The sequence below is a fragment of the Poecilia formosa genome, unplaced genomic scaffold (assembly GCF_000485575.1).
Source record: "Poecilia formosa unplaced genomic scaffold, Poecilia_formosa-5.1.2 Scaffold419, whole genome shotgun sequence".
Lineage (NCBI taxonomy): Eukaryota > Metazoa > Chordata > Actinopteri > Cyprinodontiformes > Poeciliidae > Poecilia > Poecilia formosa.
Window position 1 is genome coordinate 588,043 of NW_006800358.1, and position 21,103 is coordinate 609,145.

A 21,103-nucleotide genomic window follows, 5' to 3' on the forward strand; every position below is an offset into this window, starting at 1 on the left:
GCTGCCGTGATATCTGTCAGTTGGTAGTTCATTATTGAATGACATTTTATATCTGTTTTTAGTTATGTTTTTTTTTTAATGTGCTGTTTATTTGTGCTGCCTTGAGTAAATAAATAATTTAAATTTTATTTATACAGTTGGTGTGATTTTTGTAAAAATTCACTTCCATTCAAAAACTATTACGTAGCGCCAGAGTTTTCCTTGCAAATTTTTGACAAAAAAAAAAAGAAACTTTTTTTTAAACCAAATGTTTGTTTCTTGAAAATTATCTGTCTCAAAAATCTCCTGAATGTAATTCAGCAAGCACCGCCCCTGCTGTGAGGCCCAACCCGTTACCTAGCAACCCCTGCTGAGCCTAGCCCTGTTACCTAGCAACCCAAGAACATTTGGTCAGCTGGTTTATCTCTAGTGTGTCCTAGATTTTTCTCCTGTTGGAATACAGATTTTTGTTGACACCTTTTAATAAATGATTAAAAATCATATTTTGTTTTTATTGCCAGGTAATAAACCAGGTAATAAACCCACTTTCTTTTCTAGAAATAAAAAGCAAAAAAATATCAGACATCAATGAGAGCATTTCATAATACCAAACAGTTTTTTAATGTGTGGTTCTTTGTCTTTCCACTAAGTTTTATATCCTTCAATTTATTTACCATGACTATTTTTATTGACATTTTATCTGGGTTTTAAAAATAGTAACAGTATTTCAATAATTTCTGAAGAAATTACATGTAAAACAAAAGGAACATTGGAAGTGCGTCAGAAAAGGAAAGCACGTATGTTTGGTGTGTGGAAATCCATTCCCTCATGTTTTCGTTCTGGACTTTCCACAGTTATCTATTATTGATTGGTGTGGCACCAAATTGAGTAAATGTTACCTTTAAACCTTGACAGGCAAGATGGGACTTACCGTAATATAGAGACTTACCTTATGAGGAAATAACTAAATCATTAATCATTTCAAACTTTTTAATAAAGATAAATTCATTTTGGGACTATATGATTATGTTTTTTGTTACTGAATAATTATCATGAAATAATTATTATGAAAGGAAATAGGTGGTTAACCTATTTATCTGACTTTTGACTTTGACTGGATCAAAAGTCAAAGTATTTTCCTTACTGGTTAAACTTTTGAACTTTGGTGTCTATGATGCTTCACCGTTAGTACAAACAAAAATATGTAAAAACAGAAGAAAAGCAGTTTATTCTGTTTAGTTTCCATTCTTTAACATCTCTGACTTTTCACACAGTACTTCCTCACAAGACGTCTACAATAAAGTTGAAACTAATCTAAACTGGTCCAGGAAACGTCAAATTCTGCTGCTAGATTTTAGAAACTGATCAAACTTTTTGAATCACGTTTGATGAAGCGGTTTTCTGGTTAAAGTTCGGATGTTTCCTGACGTTATGCAAGTGCGACCCGCTGATCAAATGGTTGTCTTGCATTGTCCGATGGTCAGTGACCCCCTTGGCGTTGTGCCTGATCTCAGCAGTCCGTCAGTGGAAGCAGTATAAAAAGACAGGGAAAGCGCATAGAGCAGCTGTCTGTGCATCTGTTTCACTTGTTAATGTTTGTCTGATGTTTTAATTGATAAAAATGAAGAAATTTGGAGTTGTGTTGTTGTTGTGTTGTGCTGCAATATGTGCTGCAGGAATGAGAAGAGAGTATTTTCTTAAGATAGAGGAGGTTTCTTGGAATTATGCTCCAACTGGGAAGAACGTCATCCAGAATCGAACCCTGCAGGAGGATGAGTAAGTACGCCTGTTAAATAACTGTTCATTTTACTATTTTATAAAGATAGAATGATTTTTTTAATTTGTTCAAACTGACATTTTAATAGGCAATTGTGACTAAATGTGTAGCATGTAAAAAAACTCCACACATGAAACTTTGACAGAATTTATATGTGAAATGTTTCCTATGTTAATTTTAACATGCAAAAAACCTAAACTGCAAAAACAAAATCTTACTAAGTATTTTTGGTCTAGTTTCTACTGCAAATATCTAAGTATACTTAGATATTTGCTATATATAAGCATGATATACTTATATATACTCATACTTGAATTAGGATAAAACTAAGTTACCAGTAAGTTTTCAGCAGGATAAAAGAGCTTGTTTCACATCAATAATTCCTTAATATTGAAGAAAAAGTACTTGTTCCACTGACAGATTATTTCACTTATGAGAAAAATGTCTTGCTAATTTAAATAGAATGAATCAAATACCTTTTCATCAATATGAAGGAATTATTGACGTAAAACAAGCCTATATCTAGCTGAAAGGTTACTTATAAATCAGTTTTGAGGATTCAACATAAAATAATTAGGATTTTTTTAGAATTCATACAGTATATAAACCTTTTAGAAATATCGTAAATAAGGCAACAAACTTTTGGAAATCATAGATCTACATTGCTTGTCAATGATTTATGCAGGTGAGGTAAAGCAAAGCAAATAATAATAATTTAAAAAAATAAACTTTTTGCCACTAGCAAAGGTTGGCTACATCTACAAAACTGGGGAGTTCCTGTGTTTTTACTTACTAAACTTATTTTTACATATCTAAAATTGTTTTTTTTTTTTAAAATACACACATTTATTTATTTTTTATCCAATTGTAATAAAACAATAAGAAATTGTTATTTGATTATATATTTTTATAGTGATGAAACCAGCTGAGCAAACATGCTGGTTGCTAGGCAATGGGCTGGACTTTGCAGAGGTTGCTAGGTAACAGTCTGGGGTTGCTAAGTAAGGGGCAGTGCCTGTTTATTTGTTACGTTGCATTCTGGAGGTTTTTGAGACAACTCGTTTTCCAAAATACTTGGTAAGATTTTTGTTTTTGCAGTGAAAAGTTTGACGTTTCCATGGATACCAAATATGTTTATGTTTAGCTGAGGGGAAGTGTAGGGAAAAAAGTTTAAATCTTTAAAACAGGCGATCACAACAACATTTACGTGTGATTTCTGTGATGTAAAACCAATGTAAATAGTTTTCTCTATGTGCAAATATCTTTGCAGAGAAGCTTCTGTGTTTTTAGTAAAACGTCCCCAACGCATTGGCCCCGTCTACAAAAAGGCTGTTTACAAACAGTACAGCGACGCCACCTACAGGACGGAACTGCAGAAGCCAGAATGGCTGGGATACCTGGGCCCCTTGCTGATGGCGGAGGACGGCGACACAGTGATCGTCCACCTGAGAAACTCGGCTTCCAGACCGTACAGCATCCACGCGCACGGACTCAACTACACCAAAGGGAACGAGGGTGAGAACCGAGCAAAACCAAAAAACACCTCAGCTGTTTGAAAGAAGGAGAACAGAAACCTCATTCTGTGTTCCTTCATGGAAAAGTTCGAGTTCCACTTTTGCTGTTACTTCGCAACAACCAGTCACCTAGCAACCCAGTTCTACTTGCACTCGCAGATTATTTCAGTTGTAGCAGGCGAAAAATGATATGTGAAATAATCTGCCAGTGGAGGTAGAACTTTTTCATCCATATTAGAAATTATTGACTTAAAACAAGCTCCTATTTCTTGCTGAAAAGTTACTTCTAAGTAGGTTTTGTCTTATTTCAAGTGAAATACTTTGGTAAGATTTTGTGAACTGCTTGTGCTTTGGTGGAAGGATAATACATTGTTGCAATATGACTTCGTACGCAGTCACCTAACGGCAGCCGTTTCTGTGATTTTTTTACATTTATTTTTTGCCAAATGTGACAAAAGTGGTGAAAAAAAGAATTCTTAGGAAAAAAAAGTCAAAATAAAAAAAAATCCGAATTTTTAGAAAAAAATCTGCAGAAAAAGTTATAATTTTTTAGAAAAAAGTCATTTTTTAAAGTCTGAAATTATAGAATTTTTCTTTTTAATTTTTAGTAAAAGTCAGAATTCTTAGATTAAATCATAATTTTGAGGAAAAAGTATTTTTCCCAGTGGCTATAACCCTCTTGCGTATTTCTATGCAACATTAACACATTAAAATGTTTAGATTAACATCGACAGTGTGCTTGTGCTTCCAGGAGCCTTGTACCCAGACGGCACAGGTCCACAGCAGAAGAGGGACGACGCAGTGGCTCCTGGTACCACTGTGACGTATGAGTGGACTCTCCCAGAATCCCACAGCCCAACAGCTGAAGACAGCAACTGCATGACCAGGTTCTACCACTCTCATGTCCGCCCCCCAAAAGACGTCGCCTCTGGACTTATAGGACCTCTGCTTACCTGCAAGCGAGGTACTTTTTCAATCCAATTATAACAACTACAGCCTGGCCAGTGATTTCAGACGCAATCCACTCCATTCAAACCTTGCTTCGAAGCACAGTCTGAGATTTCTCCCATTGACTTGGATTAGAATTCAACTGGGCCAATCAGCAACCAGAAGGAGAAGTTGTGAACAATGACGTTGATTCTCTGTCTTAGAATTGTAGTCTGCCTGCCTGTTATTAGGGGCATTAGATAGAAAAAAAGGAGGTGAATTTCAGACAGAAAACTCAAACATTATGAGATTAATCTCAGAATATTTCCCTTAAAAAAACATGGAATTTTCTGCATTTCAAAAGTCAAAAATGTTTAACTTTTAGAGCTCAGAAATTTTCATGTTTTTTATGGAAAAGTCTCTTGTCATAACTGAAATAATTTGCCAGTGAAGCTGGTACTTTTTAATCTACATTAAGGACTTATTTACTTAAAATAAGCTCTTATTTCCTGCTGAAAAGTTATTTTCAAGTCAGTTTTGTCTTATTTCTGGTGTAGTAAGATATTAGCAATAGAAACTAGACAGAGAAATACTTGGTAAGATTTGTGTTTTTGCAGTGTAGACACTTTGCATCTCTATTAAAAAGCCAACTTGTTTTTCTTTACACCTTTCCTATCTTACTTTTAAATTACTTCTGCAGTGAATACTGACTTCTTAGTATGAAAAATGTAACGGAATAAAAAACCCCTGAAAAAATATGAGCTAAACACAGAACCAGGAGACTAAATTCAACTTTTCTGCAATCCAAGACACTCAAAGTACACAAAAATTTGTTTAATTGCAAAAAAAAGTATTTTCATGACATTCCCTTTTAAAATCAAGGACATTTGTCAAGTGTTTCATTTTCTACTGACTTTGAGATAAACTGTAAATCTTTTATTCATATAAAATGGAGTAATTATTTGAAAATCTGATTTTATGTGTTCTGTAGGAACTCTGGACATCCATGGTGACAGGGCAGCCGACTACACCTACGCTCTGCTGTTCATGGTGTCGGATGAGAACCTGAGCTGGTACCTTGACGACAATATCAGGACACACATCACAAATCCCATCAGAGATCTGAAGGAGGACGAAGATTTTATAGAGAGCAACAAGATGCATGGTGCGAGCCGTTGGTACTTTTAATATGCAAACTGAAAAGTTGAGGTTTAATACTTTGTTTATGTCACAGGGATAAATGGTTATCTTTACGGAAACCTGCCTGGACTGAGCGCGTGTCAAGGCAACAAGATCCACTGGCACCTGATTGGCCTCGGCAATGAGGTAACAGCTTCTACTTTTATTATTTTACAAGTTTATTTAAAGTACTGTAGAAATAATTAAATGGGACTTCTTAGTTTTAACTGGTTTCAATTGATATACTGGGAAAAGTTTTCTACTGCCAAACTTCAATGGTTTATGAAAACAATATGTGAATTATACTTTGGTAGTAATGCAAGTTGAATCCAGATATATTTGTGAATAAATTTCTCTTGTAAAAACAGAAAATTTTACCAAGTGTTTTTGGTTAACACTTATATCTCAGTACACTTGAAATAGTACAAAACTAGTCACTTTTGAAGAAGATATAGGAGCTTATTTTAAGCAAATAATTTCTTAATATTGAGTTAAAAGCACTATTTCCACTGGCAGATTATTTCACTTATAACATGGGAAAAATGCCATGTTATAAAACATTAAAAATGTTAAATGAAAATGGCTGGGTGATTTTTCTAACTGCCTGAGATGTTTTTAGAAGCAGTAGAAACCCAAATGGAAGAACAAAAGGTGCAAAATGTGAACTTGAAGCACTTTGTCTCCTTATTCTGGCATTAAATAAAAATAAATGTTGTTTGTTAACTTTAGTTTTAGTTTCATTTCAGTTGAGTTATCCATCTGCCTGGTTTCACTTTTATCTAACCAGTCCTGCTTGAAGTTGTAATTTTGTCTCTCTCGCAGGTGGACATGCACTCAGTTCATTTCCACGGCCAGATCTTGACCAACCTGAACCACCACACAGACATGGTCAGCCTCTTCCCGGCCTCCAGCACCACGGCTGAAATGGTGGCCGACAACCCCGGACACTGGCTGCTGACCTGCACCGTCAACGACCATCTGACGGGTGAGGAAACGTCTCCCGGGCTTCCCAATCAGGCTAGCAGAGAAAAACCGCTGAAAACCCCCTCAAAACCGCTGTTGTATCGCGCTCTGTCTCGGCCACGCTGCACGCAGGCACGTTGCCATGGCAACCAGCAGCGATGGTACTTTATGTTTCAGGATTCGACACCAAAAAAAGGACAGAACATTCAGATCATTACAGTTTTACGTTTTCTGGCTTTATTTTTATTTAGTAACTATTAATAAGTGATCGCTGTGGTAGATTAGCTAACGCTGTTTTTAGCTACGCTAACACAGCAGTGGCTGGTTAGCTAACTTAAACACCTGCTCTACTTATGATCTGGACTTTTTGTTTTAACTGAACCGAAACACACCAAATTCCACAGCACCTCTACATGTTACGGTTATCATAGTCAAGCTAGCATAGCTGACATACTTCCCTCTCCTGCTATTTTTAAATTAAAACTTTTTCCTGACCTTGTTATCTTACTGTCATAATATTGACAGTTAGTAGCAAAGCACTGCATCCCATTTTCTTTTATATTTATCGCATATAATTAAGATTCAGCATGTCGATGACTTGACAGCTAAAACCAATGAACCTCAAACTGCAACATGTGTTTAACGCTAACAACCCATTAAAGTTAAAATACTTCACTCCCGTTTAAGACTTTTGGGTTTTTGCTTTATATTTTTCATCCAGCTGGAATGCAGGCATTGTTTGAAATCAAGAAGTGCTTCCCTAACGTGCACAAGCCCCGTCCTCACGGTGAGCTCAGGCAGTTCTTCATCGCTGCTGAGGAAGAGGTCTGGGATTATGCGCCCACGGCACCCAGTGAAAGGTTGGTTAATCCACATGCTAGCAGACATGTTGGCGTTTTGAGAACTGCTCCAACCACATCCTGTGCTTTTCTGCTCGCAGCGAGGCTGAAACCTTTGTGACCAGAGGTCCGACCCGCATCGGCAGCAGGTATAAGAAGGTTCGATACGTGGAATATCTCGACAACACTTTCACAACGAAGATGATACGCAGCCCTGAGGAGCAACACCTGGGGATTCTGGGTAATCCAAGCACGGCAGGGATTTAAAAACTCATGTTTTAACTTATCTTTTGACTTTTCCATTACAGATCTTGATTATATCATCACATGTAATCTCCATAATATATGTATGATGGAGTATTAGGGCCACACTAAGAAAATAAAAAAATACAGGAATAAAGTCACAATATTCCCAGAATAAAGTTGTAATATTATGAGAACTTCAACAGAAAAAAGCAGAATTACAACTGGTTGGTATTGATTTTACAAATAAGGAAATAATAAATTAACCCATCAGCATCAGATTATTATCAATACCAGGACTTTGAAACTTTACTCTGGCATTATTACAACTTTATTTTTGTATTATTTTTAATTTGTTCTCATACGACCTTATTCTCGTAATTTGACTTTATTCTCATAATGCAACTCAATTCTTGTATTTCACCTTTATTCATGTAATACTACGACTTTCACATATTTTTAATTTATTCTTGTACGGTTTTAATCTTAATGCGTCTTTATGACTAAAGTTATAGTATTTTAGTCATAATACTAAAATATTTGACTAAATATTTTTGTATTTATTCTTGTAATACTACTTAATTCTTGCTTTACTTTTCACTTATTTTTAGTAGAAACATTCAAAACTGTCTCTTATTATATAGCAAGTCATAAATCTGGTGAATATTTTGACCAGATTTATGTTTTTGTGATTATTTAATGTACTGCTAACTGTCCACAGGTCCCGTCCTGCGAGCTGAAGAGAAAGACACGATCAAGGTGATTTTTAAGAACAAGGCCAGCCGGCCGTACACGATTCAGCCGCATGGAGTTCAGTACAGCATCGAACAGGACGGGACGCTGTACTACAACGAGCTAGAAGGTAAATAACAAAAATAATAATTTCCTGGCTTGTGTAGAATATTCCTCACTCGTCTGAGCTTTAAACATTTTTTTTTCTCAGAGTCACACACGGCAAAGAAACTTCGGGAGCTGAAACGAGAGCCAAGTGAGAACCCAAACATGGCTTCCTCATGATTTCATCTCTGGTTTCCTGGGTAATAATATTCTGATGTTATGTAATGATGATTTTAGGGGTGGTGACTCCGCCTCCAGCCGCCCTGGTCAGACCTGGGACGGTGTACACCTATGAGTGGACCGTACCTGTGGGTGCCGGTCCGGTTCCAGGGGAGCCCGACTGTCTGAGCTACCTGTACTACTCTGCAGTGGATCCTGTTAGAGACACGAGTTCTGGGTTGGTCGGGCCGCTTCTCGTCTGCCGACCCGGGTCGCTAAAGAAAGGAGCACAGGTGAAGGACTTTTATTATGACCGCTAGTTTGTAAAATCACAAAGTATTTCCATTTCAGATCATGGAAAACATAACTAAAACTGAATCTGAGAAAACAATAATTAATGGGGAAAAAACTATAAATAACTGGAACTATATCTCTCACTAAAACATACTGGAATTATACATATAATATGCTTTGTTTTTATGTTTATAAATCTACTTATTTTTCTTTTGAACTGATGTGAAATTGCTCAGTTTACGTCAGCCGTCAGCAAATTACAGCACTCCATAATCCTTATAATAGTCCCAAAATGGCAGCAGCAAAGGTTTGGAGAAAACACCAGTCAGTTGGCTGATAAACAATAATTAAATACATTTTTTGAAAATGTTATCTTCTATTGAGTATTCAATACTCAGTCGATGTATACACAATCACAACACAATACTTTTTTGAATTCTGGATCTAAAAATTCCCCAAAATATGAAAAAACTAAAACTACTGCTATAATTTAAAAAATATAAACAATAAACAATTTATAATTAATAAGCCAACAAATGTCTTCTAAATTTATAATAAAACACTAACTGAAATAGACAAACAAAAAGTCACAACAAAGTCAAACTAAATTACAATGAAAAACCCAAAACTATCACAATCCTGTTTCAGATTTTCGCTCATGATCTCAAACCCATTTATTACTTATTACGTTATGTGCAGTTTCCCTGCCAGCATGCCTAGGCGGGCCCCATATGGGGGAAAGGTGGGCTGACATATTTAACTTTATATTTTACCAGAATTTAAAACATGTTTTTCCGGAATTTAGACACTACGCTCCAAAAAGTAACATTTTTTTGTTCCAGAAATTCTAGAAACCAGGAATAAAATACATGAACAGAGATATTCATGAAAGAGTCTGTTGCTCTTCAACAAACGCTGAGGCTTCGATCCGTGAAGTGTATTAACTCACAACAGGCTCAAAATCAGCCTTTGCGTGATGTTTGTCTCCATCATGTTACAGTTTTTCAGTTCTCCTCACCTTCGTAGCATCAATAATTAAACAGGATCGCATCAGGTGTCTGTTTCATCCCTCACTGGACTTTGTTTGGACCGCTTCTCCTTCTCCGTCTGGAATGGGCCCGCCGCCATTTTTAATTACTGTATCAACGGCTCCGCGTAAAGATGACCAGCGGCGCCCTCTGCTGGACGGACACCAAACTACAACACTACAGAAGGTCTAAACGGGCGTAGAAAACAGATTGGCCCTAATTTTAATCTAATAAACCATCAGAGTTGGGTAGTAAATAGTTACATTTACCCAGATACATTTACATGAGTAACTTTTTTGGAAAAAAAAAAAGTACTTTCAGGAGTACACTGTACTTTTTCTTTTGCCTGAGTAATTTTATTATGAAGTATTTCTACTCTTGAGTAAAATTTCTGCATGTTCTACCCACTGAATGAGAAACGAACACTTTTATACCAACAATTCCCCAAACACAGACACACTGCAGTTTTTGTTAAACTTTCATAACTTTCATGTTGTTTTTTGCTACTTATATGAATTGTCATTTTGATCCTTAAAACACCAAAATTTAAATTTAATTATATATTTTGGTACCTATGATTATGTAATTTTTAAATATTAAATGATTGATAATTTGATCAGATACTCAGTACTTGAGCTGTCTTTTTACCAAATATTTTCTCTATTCTTGAGTAATTTCTTACTTTTTAAATTTCACTTGAGTAACAATATGCTGAAGTAGTGCTACTTTTACTTAAGTACAACTTTTGGGTGCTCTACCCACCTCTGTAACCCATTAATTGACAATTAATCATAAGTCAGTGAATTGTTTGCATCTAACATGTTGTTTCTTGTTTTGTTTTTGCAGAAAAACTATAACAAGGAGTTTCACCTTATGGCCACAGTGTTTGATGAGAACCTCAGCTGGTACCTGGATGAAAACATCCGGACTTTCACCACAGCTCCTAACTCTGTTACCAAGGAGAACGAGGACTTCATTGAGAGCAATAAAATGCATGGTGAGCTGAGATTTGAATATTTTTTCACCGCAACAGAAATCTTCTTTCGCTTTTGTTTTCTTTATCAGGTCTGATTCATGACATTTGTCTTGTTTGAAATAATCTCCATATCTCTGCTTGTCCTTTAGCGATCAACGGGTTTGTGTACAGGAACCTCCCGGGCCTCACCATGTGTAAGGGGGACAAAACGACGTGGCACCTCTCGGGTCTGGGCACAGAGACGGACATCATCAGCCTTTACTTCCAGGGAAACCGATTCATCTACCGCCAGAACAGAAAAGACACCATCAGCGTTTTCCCTCACATCTCGCACACAGTAACTATGGAGCCGGACAGCATGGGTAGGTTTGTGATTCATTCACTGCAACTTCAAACAGAAGTATGAAAAAATAATAAAATATATAAGAAAACATCATCAAAAGTTTGAAAAAATAATCAAAAGATGATCAATAAAGACTAACACTGTAGATGTTTTTAAATAGCTTTTCTTTATGGGAAGTAATAATCACTTGCAACATTACACTGAAGAAATACTCCTGACTAAAACCAACCAGTCAGAGCCAGGAGGAGGGTCTTATCGCTGTCAATCATCCTCATGTATTCTCTGGTAAATGTGCTAATGATGGAGAAAAAGGTTACTGTTACAGGAAAACCGTTTATCGGTGGCCATGCTAACTAGCCTTAGCATTCACAACAGACTATGCTAGCTGCAGCATAGCAGAGAGCAACGTTAAGAGAGAGTACACACGATACTGTGATTGACAGCGTTAAGACCCGCCTCCTCGTCTGATTGTTGTTTCTACCTCAGTTTATTTATTCACAGATTATCTGTCTCATAATAAACTGTCACAACATGATGACAGTCTCAACAAAAATATTTTTATAAAAGTTACATACGGCAGATTTAAATCCATATAAGGTGCTGCTGGCCTCGCCACTAAACTCAACATTTACACTCGCACCTGAAAATGGCCGCAAACATATGCGGAATTACACAACCGTACATATTTGAAAAGCAGAAGTGGAACCTCCAGCACAACTAGCAAGAATGCAGCAAGTGCTTTCTGGATGGAAAGTCAATATCAAAATGGTTATCTTTTCCAGCAGCCATTGTATTCCACATACAGCGGTAAAACCAGCTAAACAAATGTGCTGGAACTCTCCTTGGGTTGTTAGGCAACGGGTGCTACACCCTGGCGTTGCTAGGTAGCGGTGCAGTGCCCTTGGAATGTGGAGATTTTTGAAACGGCTCATTTCCAGACACCAAACACACCGGGTGTTTTTTTTTAAGTATTTTGATTTGATTTTAGAAGCAGTAGGAAACCAAATAGAAGTGCAAAAATGTGAATTTTCCATGAAAGGTCCCCTATACAAGATGAAAGACCGTATCTCTCCTAAGCAGAGAATTAACTTACAAAAGAAACAATTATTAATTAAATTCCAAACTGAAGAGTGAACTAAAATGTAATTTTTTTGTGTTTCAGGTCAGTTTGAAGTCGTTTCTGCGACAGTGGACCACTATCGGGGTGGGATGCGAGCCAACTACACGGTGCAGAAGTGCGGCCTGTTTCAGCGTCAGTCTGAGGTGATGCTCCATTCAAAGACCTTCTACATCGCCGCCGTGGAAATCGACTGGGACTACTCGCCCAACCGCACCTGGGAGGCCGAGATGTTCAGAGGACATGAGAAGTACGACACAAAACTGGTCATTGCTACTTGAATTTTTATCTCCATGAAAATATTATGTGCTTTTTAATTCTTTTGAAGCATTCTTGTTTATATACTACCATTTTACAATAAAACATGATCAGAAAAGTCATGCTATGGGTACATAAAGTTGAATTTCAAGGAAAATTTAATGGTTTGGGTAATTTCAGTAATTCAGCTAATATATTAAATAGATTTATTTCACAGAAACTTATATTTAACCATTTATAAAATCCCGAAAGCTACTTTCTTAGTTATTACATAGAAATATAATTAAAATAAATGTTTATTGTTCCACAGTGGGGAAATTCAGGATACGTACTGTATATGAATATTATAAAAGACCAAACATCTTTTTTTAATCATGAAAATGATATCCTATGCCAGTGATGTCCAAAGTGTGGTCTGAGGGCCGCATGTGACCCTCTGAAGAATTTGTGCGGCCCCTGACAAAAATTCTAGAAAAAATAAAATCTGGCCTGCAGATGCAGATTTTTTAAAGTTTATTTTGTTTGTTTCAGTAAAATGTTTCACATTTATAGTTTATTATTGAGCAGATAAAATAAAAAAGAAACACAGAATGTATTGTGAACTTGAAAAAAAAGTTGTTTTTTTTTACATTTTTTTTTATTGTGAAATGTTTTCATTTCAATCGAATTTCAAGGAAATTTCAGCCCTGATTGCAAAAGTTTCTTTTTTCCTTTTGCATTTTTAATGTATTTCCAACATTGTAGAAGGTAAAGTTAACCGGTTAAAGTAAAAAATCTGCAGAATGAGCCAATTTTTAAAATCCAATTAGTTGTTATAATTACCAATAATTACCAATCACTTAATCATTAGTTGCAGCCCTATAATTACATAATAAATAGACATTTTTCTCCTGCAAGCAGATATTTTTTCATAATTCATTTTCTCTCTTGCTTCAGTCCTGCCTCTATCTTTCTGGATAAGCGCGATGGATACATCGGCTCTATTTACAAGAAGGTTGTTTACCAGCAGTTTACCAACGACAAGTTCACCAAGAAAGTGGAACGAACGCCTGACATGGATCACCTTGGAATTATGGGTACTTTTGTTTTGAATTTATCATTGCTGGATTAAAAATCTGTATTCCAATAAAGACCTTCAGCATGTCTGATCTAAACTAAGCAGAGATCATTTATAATTGTTGCGTTTTAGTAGTTGGTAATTTTTCAAAATTGTAAAGACAATGAGACATAATCAAGATGTGAGTCGATCTTTATCAGTAAATTAAAGTCACTGTAATCAGACATGCACTGCAAAAACACAAAATCTTACCAAGTATTTTGCTCTGGTTTCTAGTGCAAATATCTTAGTGAACCTGAAATAAGACAAAGCTAACTTTCACGTAGCTTTTAGCAAGAAATGGAAGCTTATATTAAATTTCTTAATTTGGATGATAAAGTACCAGTTATGAGTGAGATCCTTTTTCAGTGGAAAAATAAACTTTTCCAATAATATAAATTAAACTGTCTTGATCCACTGACTTGCCATTCATGTCTGATTACAGCTGCACAAAAAATATTTTAAAATGACTAAAATTGTCTGAAATCTGTTTACACATCTTTGCCATTAGCGGTAATAAATGTGGATTGTTTCCTTTTTTTAAGTGTCATTTACTGCTTTTTTGTATATTTCTGTTTAGAAGTGCATTATTTTCTGCATCATGTGCTGTAAATGTTTCATTCAGGACCGATGATTCATGCGTCAGTGGGCGACAAAGTTAAGATTGTTTTTAAAAACATGGCGTCCAGACCTTATTCTATCCATGCCCACGGAGTGAAGACAGAATCTCCTGATGTTTACCAAACCAAACCAGGTACAGGAGAGGAAGCATCACACTTTTTATCAGCAGTTAAAGTGCACAGAAAAATGGAGGAATTATTTATACTTTATACTTATTGTATGAGTTCAGAAAGTCTTTTTAATGTATTTGTCCAGGTGAAACTCACACGTACTTCTGGTACGTCAACAAGAACACCGGACCAACCACAGAGCAGGAGGAGTGCTCTGTGTCAGCGTATTACTCTACTGCTGATGTCACAAAGGTGTGTTGACGAAGCACACTGCAAAAACACAAAATATTACCAAATATTTTTAGTCTTGTTTAATTGAAAATATCTTAATACACTTCAAATAAGACAAAACTCACTTAGAAGTAACTTTTCAGGAATAGGAGCTTGTTATAAGTCAATAACTCCTTATTATTGATTTTAGAAAGTACTAGATCCACCGGCAGATTGTTTCACTTATGGGAAATATTTCTTGTTACGAGTGCTTTCTTAAAATCAATATTAGGGAAATATTTACTTAAAACAAGCTGTTAAATCTTGCAGAAAAGTTGCATGTTTGTTAGTTTTGTCTTATTTCCAGTGTACTGAAGCATTTGCAGTAGAAACTAGACTAAAATACTTGGTAATGTTTTGTGTTTTTGCAGTGTACTTACGTGCTCTCTCTCTTTTTGTCAGGACTTGTACAGCGGATTAATTGGGCCATTAGTGATCTGCCGTCGCAGCTGGGCCAGGTGAAGACTGAACACACTGCAAAAACACAAAAATGTTACCGAATATTTTTGGTCTAATTTCACATGCAAATATCTTAGTACATTTTAAATAAGACAAATCTAACTTTAAAGTAACTTTTAAGCAAGATATAAATATTTACATGTGTTATGCTGCTTTTAGTCTTACCAAGAGAAGATTTGGTGTTTTTGCAGTGTTGAAACCCCGACCAACACGATGAAGCTTATACTGAGAAATTAAAGTATATTTGTAACATATTTTATCACTGAACACTGTGTGTGTAACAAAATGATGTCACTTCCAGGTCTCTTGGACTAAAGAAGGAAGTTGAAGAGTTTGCTCTGCTTTTCTTGGTGTTTGATGAGAATGAAAGCTGGTAGGTGTCAAAATTCAAAGAGCAAATTCACTGTTTACATTTTTAATTTATGTTAATAAATACTGGATTCAGTAACCAAAAAGTTGAATATTTCAAATGTACTGCAACACAGCAACATCCTGTTTCATCTATAATACACCTCTTAGTTATTATATTTGGTAAAGTTTATGAAAGTATTATTTTTGTTGTGTTAGAACCACAGACTTTGAAGTATTTTATTTTGATTTCATGTGATAGACCAATCCAAAGTAGTTCATGAAAAGAATGGACAAAACTTTGACATCAAAGGGATAAACATAAATTCATGCCACACTTTTCACATTTTTACTATAAAACCCCACAAATTTTCCTTCCAAATCAAATTTTGCTCTACTTTGTGTTGGTCGTTCACATAAAATCCCATTAAAATACACGTCTGGTGTGACTCTTACATCACACAGTCTGGTTCAGCTTTGAATAGTTGCTGCACAGAAGAGGCTCTTTAAACTACATTTTCAGTCATTTTCTCCTGACTGTTTGACAAAATGATGCATTTTATTTTGCAGGTATTTGGATGAAAACATTAGACGGAACATCAGGAATCCTCGACCAAACCTGAAGGCTGACGACTCCTTCATTGAGAGCAACAAAATTCATGGTGAGATAAAAACACAGAGAAAACTGGAAACTCACCCGATTCCACCTAGACATTACTGAAGGAAAAACGTTTAATGGTACTAGAACGGACTTCAAGGTGACCCATTAGGCTTCATTAGACAGATTAGAATAGATTTATGACCTTTAAAACATGTTCATAAAAATTTTTTGTACAAAATTATTCTTAGATAATGAGATTTTGATTTTGAACTCCTTTCAGGATAAACTGTTTTAGGGCCTCTGACACTTTAAATCCAAGTAAGCTGCTGCTGGCCACGCCCCCCAACTCAGTGTTTAAACTCATGTAAAAGTAGCTGCAAACAGATGCGCAATTATACAACTGTCCATCTTTGAAAAGCACGAGTAGAGCCTCCTGCACAACCAACAAAAATGCAGCAAGTGGATTCTGGATGGCAAGTCAACAACAAAACACTTGTCTTTTCCAGCAGCCATTGTGCAACACATGCAGTGGTAAAACCAGCCGACCAAATGTGCTGGAGCTCACCTTGGGTTGCTAGGCGACAGGCGGAATGCCACTGGGGTTGCTAGGTAACGGCACAGCACCCTTGGAAACGGCTCATTTCCAGACACCAAAAAACACCAGAATGGAAGAACAAACAATTTGCAAAATGTGAATTTTACATTATAGGTCCCCTTTAAAAAAAATCCAAATATTTCCAAATACTTTTAGGATTAGTTTGAGCAAAATTAACAAGTTGGAGCTCAGATTTGGATGACTTAACACTAACAGACAGAAATGCTGAAACTTTTGAAGATATCAACAACTAAAAGTTAAAAAGTTGTTAAAAAATAAACACTTGGTTAATTTTAGCTTAGTGTTTGAAATTCCTAAACAAGTTCTACTGGATGCACAGAGAACTAAATGCAGTTGATGATTTTACCTTGTGGTTTGTGTTTGTGTGGATTTTGATGTTCGATCCGGTTGACATCAGTTGAGTCGGTTAATAATTAACTTCAGGTATTTGCTTTGATTGCTTTGCTGACATTTTGTTTCATGCTCCCAACGCAGTGATTGGTTTTGGTTCATCACTCAGAACACTGAGTTTCAAACAAAATTTCCCATCATGTCCCAAACAAAGTAAATCAGGATTAAATAAATAAAAACATTTGATTTCTTTTCCCTTTCTGCTCGGTTTCAGCTATTAATGGTTATGTGTATGGTAACCTGAATGGGCTGAACATGGAGGTGGGAGATAAGGTGTACTGGTACCTGATGGGAATGGGAAACGAAGTGGATATTCATACTGTACACTGGCATGGTCACAGTGTGGAATATAAGGTACGCAGCCATAATCTGACACATGACGGAGTAAAAATAATTCATAACTGAATTAATTATCTTTCTTGTGCAGCTGGGTGGAGGACCTCACCGTGCTGATTCCTATGAGCTGTTCCCTGCCATCTTTCAGGTAAAGTCTCAAAACTTCTCACATTGTTTCAAAATTATTTGAAATTATTTAATCTTTTTCTGTCTTCTAAATCTATTGTTAATGTACGTTGTTCTTATTATCAGTAAAGACGTGTTGAAATGTAATCTAAAACAGATCAGTCTAGTTAAATCTCTTCAGTTTCCCACTGATTATTGAGTAAATAGTAAATAATTATTACAAGAAAGGTAAAATAAATTTAACCTTTTTTGTAATAATTCTCATTTTAGATTGTTTTTCCATATTTGGTTTAACTGTAGTTGTATGAATATGATTTCAAAAACTTTGTTTACAACCCTTCTGAATGTATAAAAGGATTTTTACACATTTAGTGAAATAATGTGTCAGTGGTAATTATACCTTTTCCATCAATATTACAGAATTATTGACATTGAAGTTTCTATATCTTGATGAAAGTTTACGTCTAAGTTAGTTTTGTCTTATTTCAAGTTTACTGACATGTTTGCACTAAAAACTAGACAAAAATATTAGGTGAGATTTTGTGTTTTTGCAGTGTATGCATTATTTCCAGACTTGGATTTTATTCCCTCTTAATAATAGCTTTGCTTAATTTTGGTTGAAATCTAATGATGTATTTTTTTAAACCAAATAAAGTTTGAAGTAAAAGCTACTCTTTCCCTGTCCAGACTGTGAAGATGCGCCCTGAGCATCCCGGTACCTGGCTGCTGCACTGCCACGTCACCGACCACATTTCAGCTGGAATGGAGGCCATGTATACGGTCACAGAGAAACGTAGGAAACTAAACAAACTAAATTTAACAGAAAGCTTCAGACAGGGACAGATAACTAAATCTGTGGTGATTTTCTTCCACAGCAAAAAGAGGACTCTTTGGCTGAACTGTGGGGGATCCAGACAGAAACTCACCAAACCACGTTTAATGTTTGCTTTTCTGCCTCACTCGCTGATTTTTTCATTACAATCTTCCAATTCAATGTAAATAGTGACGGGTAGGAACTGGACACACAAGCAATCATGTTCAAATAAAAGTCATTTTTAAATAATTGCTCTCGATATATATATTTTAAATGTCTGCAACAAAAGCCCACAAAAGCTATGTTTCCATAACAAATGTAACTTTACATTCAGATTAGTTAAATAAAATTAACGTGAATTTTCACTTTTATGTCATTTCAGTAACTCTGTGACAGAAATCTTTTTTTTTTTTTGTGATTCCAGTTTGTTTTAAATTGAATAAATTATATAATTACATTGGATTTCATGACGGAGGCAAAATAAATAAGATTCTATTCTTTTTTTAAATGATTGCAGATCAATAACCTGGGATTAAATGTGGTAATTGCGGTAAATGAACACAAGGTGGCGGTATTGTCATAAATAAGCCAACAGAAGGTTTGATTGGCCAACAGCTTAAAGTAATTTAGTTAAATGACACAGTTTACAGTAATATCAATTTATAAAGTCTGGATATTTCAATAAAACGTACAGCAGTGGTTCATTAACAAATACAGTCAAAAATAAAGACACATGAATGATAAAACTCAAATTATTCACCTGAAGACACCAGAAATTAGGTCTATATTTTTTTTAATGCCGTTAATTTAATTTTTATAAAGTTTTCTGGGCAGTTCCCTCAACTTGCCGACTTTTGTTTTTAAATTCTGGATAAACCATCAACTGGGCAGATTTTATCTTGTGTAAAGTCGAACAAATGCAAATACTACAGTATGGAGGACCTGTGAGACTTCCTGAGTTCAGCATTTGAGTTCGAGGTGAGAAAGAAATGTATTTCTGTTCTTCCCACCTCAAGTAAAAAACAAGTTTGTCTGTTCTAGTAGAGTATATTTATTTATTGTGCCTAGTGCAAGTCAAGGCTGATTTGTACTGAAAGTACTGGAAATATGTGGATGATAACTGTTTTTACCTCATGGGTTTATGTAACATTTACCTAAAGTATCACAACAAAAGAAATTATACCTCTGTATGCTAAGAAAAAGATAAAAGCATAAATGGTGACCTATAATGCTTTGTTGAGCAGGCTAGTATTTATATATTCTTTTTTTTTTTGCACAAAATCATCAGTCTGACTGGAAACTGACCAGTTTTCAGTCTGACCAGTTCTTCCTATTTTGTTTTAGAGAGTCCTGCCACTTTAAATCCATATAAGCTGCTGCTGGCCACGGCCCCAACTTAACGTTTACACTCAAACGTGAAAATGGCTGCTAACAGATTCACACTTACACAAGAATGCAACAAGTAGTTTCTGGATGATACGTCAAAAACAAAACATTTGTGTTTTCCACCACATAAAGCAATTAAAACCAGCTGACCAAACTTACTGGAGCACTCATTGGGTTGCTAGGAAACCTCTTGGAGCTCTGCTTGGGTTGCTAGGAGACGGGTGGAACTCTGCTAGGGTTGCTAGGAAACCTCTTGGAACTCTGCTGGAGTTGCTAGGTTACAAGCCAGGCTTTGCTGGGATTACTAGGTGAAAGGTCAGTGCCTGCTAATTTGTGATGTTACATTGCAGAAGATTTTTAAAACACCAAAAAACATGAACTTATTGCCAAAAAATGCCTGGTTGCTTTCAGAAGCTGTAGAAACCAAAATAGAAATACAAAAACATACAAAATGTGAATTTTGTCCAATTTAAAACCTAAATCAACTTTTGCTGATCTTTTACAAGAATATGTGCCTTACTGCAATGGAAAAATACAGTAAAAGTTACAGAGTTCATCCCTGAGCTGACTCTAGCAAAGCCTGAAAAACTGAGATGGAAGCAGCATTTTTATGGACGAAAGGGAAACTTTTAATTTGAACAGCCGACATGTGAATGAAGTTCAGAAAAGAAGTCATGTCGCATCGCAGACCTGCTCCTTTACCAGCTACCTCCAGCTTTTCCAGCCCTCACACACCAAACAAAACATCTAAGACACCCACACACATGAACTCAGTGAACTCCATGTTATATAACCTCCAAGGAAACATCACACATGGATTAAAATGTAACTTAGACTGTAAATAACACTAATTCACCACAACCTTACCAATTATTTTTAGTCTAGCTTCTACTGCAGATATACTGGTACACTTGAAGTATAACCAAATTAACTTATAAGTAGCAACTTTTCAGCAAGATATAGGAGCTTGTTTTAGGCAATTAATTCCTTAATATTTATGATAAAGTTCTAGTTCTTCTTGCAGATTATTTCACTTCTGACATGGGAAAATTGTCTTATTATAAGTGAAATAATCTGCCAATGGGGCTAGCAGTTTTTAAACAATATTAATGAATAATTGACTTAAACAAAGCTCCTATATATCTTTCTAAAAAGTTACTTTGAGTTAGTTTGGTCTTAGTTCAAGTATTATTATAAGGAATTTGCACAAGATCAAAAATACTTGGTAAGATTTTGAGGTTTTGCAGTGCAGAAATAAATCTAAACATGATTTATTTGCAGCCAGGAATCACAGGCATTTTATTTGCTTGTATTCTAATGCTTTCTCTAAGCTGGCAGTAGATGAATTGTTAATAGAGAGGAGTTTTGTGTAAACAATGCAACGAATAAATACAAACGAGAGAAATTAGTCAGTTCAGGCAAAGATTTAAATTTAAATAAATGTGCTAAAGGTTTTATTAGTCTGTCTTTTCAAACAACATTCCCCATCATCACCAC

The 21,103-nt window shown here is 35.7% G+C and overlaps 1 protein-coding gene across 1 annotated transcript; it reads left to right on the forward strand.

Annotated features, from left to right (window-relative positions):
- The first annotated feature begins 1,505 nt into the window (after positions 1-1,505).
- Positions 1,506-18,605, forward strand: cp (ceruloplasmin). Its single transcript, XM_007576900.2, has 24 exons — positions 1,506-1,755; positions 3,027-3,271; positions 4,022-4,234; positions 5,189-5,362; positions 5,432-5,523; positions 6,199-6,361; positions 7,061-7,199; positions 7,280-7,419; positions 8,143-8,283; positions 8,365-8,409; positions 8,496-8,710; positions 10,586-10,736; positions 10,865-11,077; positions 12,221-12,425; positions 13,370-13,509; positions 14,155-14,283; positions 14,406-14,512; positions 14,933-14,988; positions 15,291-15,362; positions 15,908-15,999; positions 17,159-17,298; positions 17,372-17,428; positions 18,094-18,199; positions 18,282-18,605. The coding sequence occupies exons 1-24, from the start codon at positions 1,601-1,603 to the stop codon at positions 18,302-18,304; spliced, it is 3,213 nt and encodes a 1,070-aa protein (XP_007576962.1). The 5' UTR covers positions 1,506-1,600; the 3' UTR covers positions 18,305-18,605.
- Positions 18,606-21,103: the final 2,498 nt, after the last annotated feature.